Source organism: Bison bison, unplaced genomic scaffold, assembly GCF_000754665.1.
Source record: "Bison bison bison isolate TAMUID 2011002044 unplaced genomic scaffold, Bison_UMD1.0 scf7180017851975, whole genome shotgun sequence".
NCBI classification, from domain to species: Eukaryota; Metazoa; Chordata; class Mammalia; order Artiodactyla; family Bovidae; genus Bison; species Bison bison.
In genome coordinates, this window is record NW_011482548.1 from 67,315 (window position 1) to 76,608 (window position 9,294).

General features: G+C 42.3%; 1 protein-coding gene across 1 annotated transcript; it reads left to right on the forward strand.

Moving 5' to 3' along the window:
* The first annotated feature begins 594 nt into the window (after positions 1–594).
* On the forward strand, positions 595–4,478 carry LOC104997519 (beta-defensin 107A-like). Its single transcript, XM_010852345.1, has 2 exons — positions 595–664; positions 4,336–4,478. Exons 1-2 carry the CDS (start codon positions 595–597, stop codon positions 4,476–4,478), a joined length of 213 nt encoding a protein of 70 aa, XP_010850647.1.
* The last annotated feature ends 4,816 nt before the right edge of the window (positions 4,479–9,294 follow it).

Sequence of the window (9,294 nt, forward strand, 5' to 3'; positions counted from 1 at the left end):
ACCAGCCAGCTATCAACCAATAAGTCAAATACATATATTTTGAGCACCTATTGTTAAAAATACTGTTGTAAGGAATGAATGGTAAGGAAAAAGATGAGAAGAAAGTTATTTTCCTTTATGGAGTTTACAATACAAATGAGGAGATCAATTTTTTTCATAGAGTATAATTTGAAAAATATATATACCAGGTGCCAATCAATAATGGCTGAGTGAATCTTATAAAAGCAAATTGCATGTAAAAGCTCAGATAAGGATAAAAGGGATGGTGGTTATGGACTCTACGGAAGTGGTAGGGCTTGAGAAGGGGTTTCGGGAACATAGGAGAAATCTGGACAGAGATGTAGAAGACAGCATTCCAGGTAGGAAGACAGGAGAAGACAAGGTACTCTCTCCTAAGTGTTTACTTAGGTAAAACCTGACCCAGCAGCCCACATATTATTCAGTGGAGCATGGAAAATAGTTCACTCTTAATGAACACTACAAACCAAAATTGACGTTCCACTGTTTCAGAGCTGTAGAACTTGTTTTAATCAATTTCCCTCAATAAAACAGCTAGATTCCTGCCACTGTACCTCCTTCATCCTCTCTCCACTGATGCCTGGAGCCATGAAAACCTTCTTCTTAATGTTTGCTGCCATGATTCTTCTTGCTCAGATTTTCTCAGGTAAGCGGGAAATCTTTATTGATGTAAGGATGGCAGTCTGTTCAGGATCTGTCTTTTGAGAAGAAAGCTCAGCTTTCAGAAGAGTACATGACTCAGCCCTATGTCCTGAAAAGGTCCCAGAACAAACCAGTTACAAGAAATCTTTTCCTAAGCTTAGACACAAATCATTGTGGCCACACTGATTCAGGCCATCTTCAATCAGAAGAGTATCTCGTTAATTTCCCTAAAAGCTCTACAAAGGGGTTCAGAGTTCTCTTTATGTTTAAATCTCTTTCCTCCTATGATCTTTGACCTATCTGCAAAGTATAACAAAGTGATTGCTTTAAAATGAGAGAAAATGTTAGAGACAAACTCCAAAAGAACTTGTTAATTTAGAGAAATATAGCCTCTGTAGCCTAGAAACTAAACTTATGATGGTCCTTAGTCTATTTTTTCAAGTCTAACTAACTGGTGCACATCTCCTAATCCTAGATTATCTTGAACCTTTTTTCTGGCTCTTACACACGGATGGAAAATTATATCCTTTAAAGCACTAACACCTTGATTAGTTTTCTTTGAAGTCCTTGAGTCCTTAGAAATGGGTTCTTTTTACTCCATACAGCCAAGACTTTATCCCTAATCAACTTTTATGTTCACTCCCTTCTCAACCATCCTTCATTCCTTTTGTTATGATGCCTTTCCTCATGGGGTTCTCCATGCATCATACAACATCTTGTCTATTTCTTCTTCGTGGTTTCTGAATTGCTACACTTACTTACTGCACAATCTGGCCTCAGTACCTAGCTTTTTGTTGTTCAGTTGCTCAGTCCTGTCTGACTCTCTGCAACCCCGTGGACTGCAGCAAGCCAAGCTCCCCTGTTCCAACATCTATTGAATGTGTGTTACCACTAATGAGAAATTGTTCTAGGGACTACAACAGAAGGAGGTAAAGTGGAGGTGAACATTAGAGTGTGGCCTTTGCTCTTAATTTACTTACTGTTTATTAGTCTATTATTTCTGTGTTGATCAAAAATAGGTTGCCCATAGTAACAAATAAGCATGTAATAAGTTTAGAATGCAAATATATCACAAATAATTATGATACAAAACAGTGCTCACAAGTGCCATGAAGAAGAAAAGTAAAAGAGAAGCCACAGAAGCAGAAGTTTGTTTCCAAATGGGGAGACCAGGAAAGGCTTCCTGGAAGGTCGTTGTTTGCATCGCACTTTTGAAAATTTTGAAAACCCGCAGGACTAGAAATAAAGAACAGAGCTGAGGAACATTGCCCTCATGTTTCAAACCATCTCTTGTAAAGTCAGTTTCTTAACTTCGGCCTCAGTCTCTTTCTTGGGGTGCCGGGGGTGGGAGTGGGGCCGGGGGGTGAAGTCAGACAACGAATCCAGGCTAAGGAAACAAGTTTTAAGCTGTCCTCTCCATCTCCTTGGAGAAGGCAATGGCACCCCACTCCACTACTCTTGCCTGGAGAATCCCATGGACAGAGGAGCCTGGACAGACTGCTGTCTATGGGGTCGCTAAGAGTCGGACACGACTGAGCAACATCACTTGCACTTTTCACTTTCATGTATTGGAGAAGGAAATGGCAACCCACTCCACTGTTCTTGCCTGGAGAATCCAGGGACGGGGGAGCCTGGTGGGCTGCAGTCTATGGGGTCGAACAGAGTCGGACACGACTGAAGCGACTTAGCAGCAGCAGCAGCTCCATCTCCTTCCATCCAGACTCCAGCTGATTCGAATCAACTGTAGAAGGAGATGTGTAAGAGCTTCTTATTTCCAAAACTCAGCTCAGACATGCTTGTTTCTCAATAAGGAGCACAGTCTAGGGCTATCGCCACAACAGTCACACAGAATCTCAGCATTGCAAGTGGGTTTAATGATTAATAAAAGAGGTGATGAACACAGACTATAACGCCAACATATTTGAGGCCTATCTCAGCTCCAGTCCTCATAAGATTTATGAACTCTGTGTTTCAATTTATTTCCTATAAATGGAAATAATAATAACAATAGGGCATTTTTTTCAAGATTAAGACATTTTATTATATTAATTAGAGTAGAGGCCAACTGGTTTTAATTAAAAAGAGAACAAAAGCCTTAAACTAGAGTAATAGAAAAAAGGAAGTTTATTTCTCTCTCATGTAAAAGTTCCAAAAGAGGTAATTGAGTAGGTTGGGAAGAAGGCTCTTCTCCATCAGGTAAGCCATGCTGGGATCAGGGAGGAAGGTCAATCTTGCCATCCCAAACAGGTGACTATGTCACTGATTCTAAGATGCTCTAAAAGGAAGGAATAAAAATTGAGTAAAACAGAAACAGCTCATATCACTCCAGTCCTATTTTATTGGTCCAAAATCATTCACGAGGCTAGACGGAAATAGAAAACCAGAAACAGTCATCTTTAGCTAAGGATCTGAAAAGTGAAAGTGAAAGTGAAGTAGCTCAGTCCTGTGACTCTTTGCAATCCCATGGATTGTATCCCATGGAATTTTCCAGGCAAGAGTACTAGAGTGGGTTGCCATTTCTTTCTCCAGGGGAATCTTCCCTGAGCAGCCAGCCAAAACTCAGAGGTTCTACTACTAACAGATGGAAGGTGAAAATGACTTCTTGGTCTCTATATGCACTGCTTAAACAGTGCCAGGCGCATTTGATGGAGTTAACTATTATTATTATTCAGTTCTCATTGTTCTTATCATTATTATTGTTATTCTTTGCCCCAATTCAATGTAAACATACGACATGTCAATCGACTGCTCTGATGCTTGATAAATTTCAGTGATCTATAACTCACAATATCCCGAGTTCAACTTTGGACTACTGAAAATGTTTCCCTTTACTCTGAGCAGAAATCTAAGTTCTTGACATTTTTTTTTTTTCCATTGGTTAGCCCTACCCTGGGCATCATCAAGCTTTCAACATGGTAATGTCTGAGATGTGTGACAGCCCACACTTCCCTCCCAGAGTGGCTTTGCAAGCATAAGTATTACACCTTTTGAGAATAACTGTCAGCTCTTTCAATTATTTTTCCAGAGAATATTTTTTCGATTACTCCTCTCTTGAAACACTTTACTCTTTTCAGCTTAGTCTCTTTGTTCTGAATGAGCACACACTGCCTCAGGCGCCCTAAGGTTGCTGGTAAAGATAATATTATAATATTCCGTTGATGGTATTTATGGAGCAGGTTAGTGCACTATGTTTCTTTTGATCTTTATAGCAAAAATGTGGAATTCCACAACCATATGCCAAAGTACTAATTTGCCTATAATGTAAATAAACAAGCTTTATCTTTTGTTATTTATCAGAGACTATTATTTTGGAGACAAGAAAAAAAAAAAAAAACATTTCTTGGAAAAGATTGTTCACTGGAATTCAAAAGTATATCGTCTCCTCCCAGGAAGAAACATTCTGTTTGTATATGTCCAATAAAGACAACAGCAGAGGGAACTCTTTTTCATTTTTCCTAATTGAATCCAATGGGAGGACACGGTATATACTGAACCAGGGATGTGAGTTCAGACAACAGCTGTTGAGGTCACATCTGCTTTATCTGATAGCTAGATTCACAACCCATATCTCCTTGGAATTCGGGTCACAGGGAATTCTAAGCTGGCCTGGCTGGCGAAGTTTTTGGTAATTAAGTACTAGATAACTGAAGACTAATTGCTTTCTTTGCTTTCTAGCCCCAAGAAGCCTTAAAAGACAGATACACTGTCTGAAAATGGATGGTCGCTGTGAAGTCGAATGCCTTTCCTTTGAGGATAAGATAGGGGGCTGCAGAGCTGAACTGACACCATTTTGCTGCAGAAAAAGAGTCAATAATTAAAAGCTAAGCAGCAGCTACACAAATCAATGAGGTGTAGCTCTGTCTTTGATCTCAGTGCAGCGAACCTCTCTAGATCTTCTCTCCTTGACGTCTATGTCGGGATTCTCTGAAGTTGTCAGTCTAGTCTCTGATGCTGCAGGAAATACCTTTTCTAGGCTGCAAGCTTCCAGGATGGGGAGAAGTTGGGGGCGGGGCAGGAAGCTCTCTGTCTTGTTTGCTTTGCATCCCCCTTCCTCATATAGGGGCTGTTAGTTACTTTATTGATGGATAAAATTAGTAAACTAATTAATAAAAGAGGTAGAATGGAAAAGGTTGAAAAGCAAGTTAATGAATTGAGTTCTAAGGTTATACTCCTGGCTTCTACCAGACATGTGACCTGGGGCTGTCTCCATCGAGATTCTGCTATTTGCAATGTGAGGAGACTCAACTCTGTGGTAAACGGACCCCTTGCTGGACACCAACTGTGACCTCCTCAGCAGCACCCTCCTCTCTCTCCTTTATACGGAGGAATTATTTAAAATGTCTCCTGTTCCCTGTCTGATCTAGAACATTGAGTTCCACAAAGATTTGGACCTGTCCAAATTTAAGCTGGCCACAGACTAAGTAGCATCCTCATTCTGGCCACTTGCAGTGAGAGCTGATTAAATCATGGTCTATTTAAGCACTAAGCTCCCTCAGTCAGTTAGTTCAGTCGCTCAGTCGTGTCCGACTTTTTGCAACCCCATGAATCACAGCATGCCAGGCCTCCCTGTCCATCACCAACTCCTGGAGTTCACTCAGACTCACGTCCATCGAGTCAGTGATGCCATCCAGCCATCTCATCCTCTGTCGTCCCCTTCTCCTCCTGCCCCCAATCCCTCCCAGCATCAAGGTCTTTTCCAATGAGTCAACTCTTTGCATGAGGTGGCCAAAGTACTGGAGTTTCAGCTTTAGCATCATTCCTTCCAAAGAACACCCAGGGCTGATCTCCTTCAGAATGGACTGGTTGCATCTCCTTGCAGTCCGAGGGACTCTCAAGAGTCTTCTCCAACACCACAGTTCAAAAGCATCAATTCTTTGGCACTCAGCCTTCTTCACAGTCCAACGAGATTATCTAATTCAACACCCTCATTATAGGTGAAGCGATCCAAGTTCAAGATCACCCAGTTACAGGCTTAGTTACTCCTCTATTCAGACTTCTCATTTGGTCTTGTGTTCTTAGCATGTCCACAGAGAACTGCTAGATGAGCACAGAACAAGGCCAACATAAAGACGGAACAGTTTTTATCAGCTCAAATGAGAAGTTAGATTGAACAAAAAGTTGAAAGCAGATGCAAAAAAAAAAGTGGACACTTTCCAAAATCTCTCCTGAGATCCTTGCTCTTTGAAGCAAATTGAGGCTTGCCTTTATCCTGTTTTGCCAAAATATGGAGTCCCAGATTTCAGGCAGAGCAAAACCTATCTAATGTGCCATTTTCATCCTAGAAGACTGACACCATACCCTTTCAAAGCAGAAGAAGGCAAAATCCTTCAGCTCTGCTCTAGACAATTCCCTCATCTCCTGGGTTAAGCTTGCTTCCTATAAAGATATATTAATACATAGGAGAGAATGCAGCAAAACAAACTTTCCTGGGGCAAGACAATTTGTAAAAAGCTTTGAGAAATAAACTTTTTTGGGAAAATATTCTGGTATTATCACTTATCTTTATGGCTCATTTCTTAAAACTGCAACAGGCTGAGGACATGACCTATAGGAATCAGAGGAATGGTCTCCGGTTCTGGCTTTCCCAGCAGTGCCTGATCAACAGACTGGGATAAAACCAACTGCCTTTGAGAATCTAAATTTACCTAGACTTTCTCTCTCCCTTCTCTCCTCTTCTCTTTTCTCCCTTTCCTCACCAAATGACTTGAAAGGTACTATATGTTTTCTGTCACCCTAGTTGCTTCTTAATCTATAGAAACATCTTCAGCCTTCATCACACTTCATGCTGGGACTCGTCTACCTAGAGACAAGGGACCTCTTAGACGCCTCTTAGTCACTCTTTTATCTTAAAGACACCAGGGTCAGGAGTTTCCTGATGACCTAGAGGTTGGGACTTGGCGCTTTCAGTGCTGTGGCCCATGTTCAAAACTGGTCCAGGAACTAAAATCCCACAAGCCGCACAGTGTGGCCAAAAAAAAAAAAAAAGATGTCAGAGTCAACTCCAAAGATCTCTGATCATCATTCGTCCTTGTGGCATGGAGGTGGTAACTCTGTCCTCTGGTTTTTAGTCTCTGTGCCCTTTTGACCTGTCAGTCCCTGTGCACCTGGTTACCTGCAGTAGATCCACTCTGTTTCAAATATTCAGTATGGTTTCTGCTCACCTGAGTGAAGCCTGTTTAAGAAAAACTACACTATGTTTCCAACTTGAACTTCTTGCCAAAGTTTATTGGTGAAAGTTGCTCAGTCATTTCCAACTCTTTGTGACCCTCTGGACTATACAGTCCATGGCATTCTCCAGGCCAGAATACTGGAGTGGGTAGCCTTCCCCTTCTCCAGGGGATCTTCCCAACCCAGGAATAGAACCCGGGTCTCCCACACTGCAGGGAGATTCTTTACCAGCTGAGCCACCAGGGTTAGGTCTTATCTAAATGGATTTCTGATAGATACCTCAAAAGTAACTTACCTTCATTTCAATATATTACTTTCTTTCCACAACTGATCTTCATTTAATATTCTAGATCTTAGTCAATATTGTTACCCTTTACTCAGACACTCAGGTGAAAAATGGCTTCCTCAGGAAAGCTTTCTTTGCCTCATAAATCACACAATTCACTCATTACATTAATCTACATAAATTACTCATTAGAATCTGCAAATTGCAATTATCATCCTCCCTTCTCTCTCCTCACTAAAGGTGTTGGGTGTTCAGAGCTGCACCATCTTCAGTCTGTATAGTCTATCAAACTAGCGAATTCTCACTGTCAGTTACCTAAGGTTTACTTATACATTTGGGTTTGGGCTTTGTATGGAATAAGGAATAGTTTCACCTTTTCACGCTGCATGTGTGTGCATGAGCACACATCACACACACACACACACACACACACCATGTGAGTTGTTCAATCATAGAAACTGGTATCAGATTCATACTCAGTTGTATAGGAATACTTGGAACACTACAACAGCAGAGCTAGAAGTAGCCTTCATCTAGGTCAATGTTTCCAGAACGAAGTTGATTCTAATCACCTAGAATATGTATAAAATCAGAGTTCTGTGCCCACTCTAATGCTTCATACTAGGAAATCCTCAGCAAACAAAATGAATTTTTAAAACAAGTTTTCTAACCAAGTCTCCAGCCCCGTAACATCTGAAACTGAGGAACAGAGGAGCATCTGAGATGCACTCTGGTCACTGCTCTTGCCCCTTACCTCCAGGGAGTCCAAGAATCAAGAGGCGCAACTCAGATCCGAAGTCTGGGCTTTGTACCCACTGCTACTTCACTGCCGTGCACTTTTCCATTTGGAAAAGAGATGCTGAATGGAAATGAACAAATGGCTCACCTTCCTGCTCAGCTTAAGGGGTGGAAGTGCCATTTTAGTTGTCATGACACATCCATGTCCAGCAAACTAACATATGTGGTGGCAAGTTCCACAAGCTGATGGGAGCCCCAGGGGAGCCCAGAACAGGAGAGGAGCCACTGACTAGTTACTGGAGTCTTGAGAGGGTTCACAGAAAAGAGGCCCAGTTACTCTTTAAAACCATGGGTTCCTCAAACTAGCCTAAGTCACTTGAACTGAAACAGAAGGACAGCTGTTGGTAATCTTCCATTCTATTGTCAATATAAACATAGTATGTTCCCATTTGACAATCATTTCCATTCAAACTGCTTATTCCCATCACTGAAGAACGGAGCAGCCAGCATAACCAGGACTCCCTGTCCTCCCTGGAAGCCCATTCTGCTCTCATGGGACCTCCATGACCCTGGATATACCTGACTAAGTATTAAATGTCCTCATTATCCAAACAAAGACATTCCACTGGCCCTAGTGTGCTGCCGAGGGACATCACGCCATCTGTTCATGCACAGGAACTTCTGTTGTTCTCCTCTGCCGCTTTATTCTTTCTTGAACCACATTTCCCCAGGTAACAGAACAAATTTATAAAAGCACGGGAAGGGACTTCCCTGGTGGCTCAGTGGTGGAGAGTCCATCTGCCAATGCAGGAGATGCAGATTCGATTCCTGGTCCTGGAGGATCCCACATGCTGCAGAGCAACTGAGCCTGTGCACCACAACTGCTGAGCCTGCACTCTGGAGGGGGGACCGCAACTCCTGAGCCCATGAGCCAGGACTATGAAGTCCGTGTGCCCTAAAGCCTGTGCTGTGCAGCAAGAGAAGCCACTGCAATAAGAAGTCCAAGCACCACAATGAAGAATAGGCCCCGCTCACCGCCGCCTGAGAAAAGCCCTCAAAGCAATGAAGACCCAGCACAGCCAAAATAAACAAATAAATAATTTAAAAAAAAAAAAAAAAAAAAACCCTGGTTAAGTTTAGAGAACATGAGAGCTTGAGAGAATCCTGCACCCAAGACAAAATTCCCAGGACCTACACACGGAGGAGCCCCGTGGAAAGTCACCTGACCTTGGAATCATCGCTTCTGATTGTTATGAACCACACACCAGGTCAGGTGAAGGCTGACGTAGGTGAAGTGGCTGTCAGAGGCTTTGCAGGGCTCTGGAACTCTCTGTCCCATCAGTGAAATGAACAGGATCAGGGACTTCCCTGGTGGTCCAGTAGCTAAGACTCCATGATCCCATTGCAGGGGGCCCAGGTTCAATTTCTGCTCAGGGACTAGA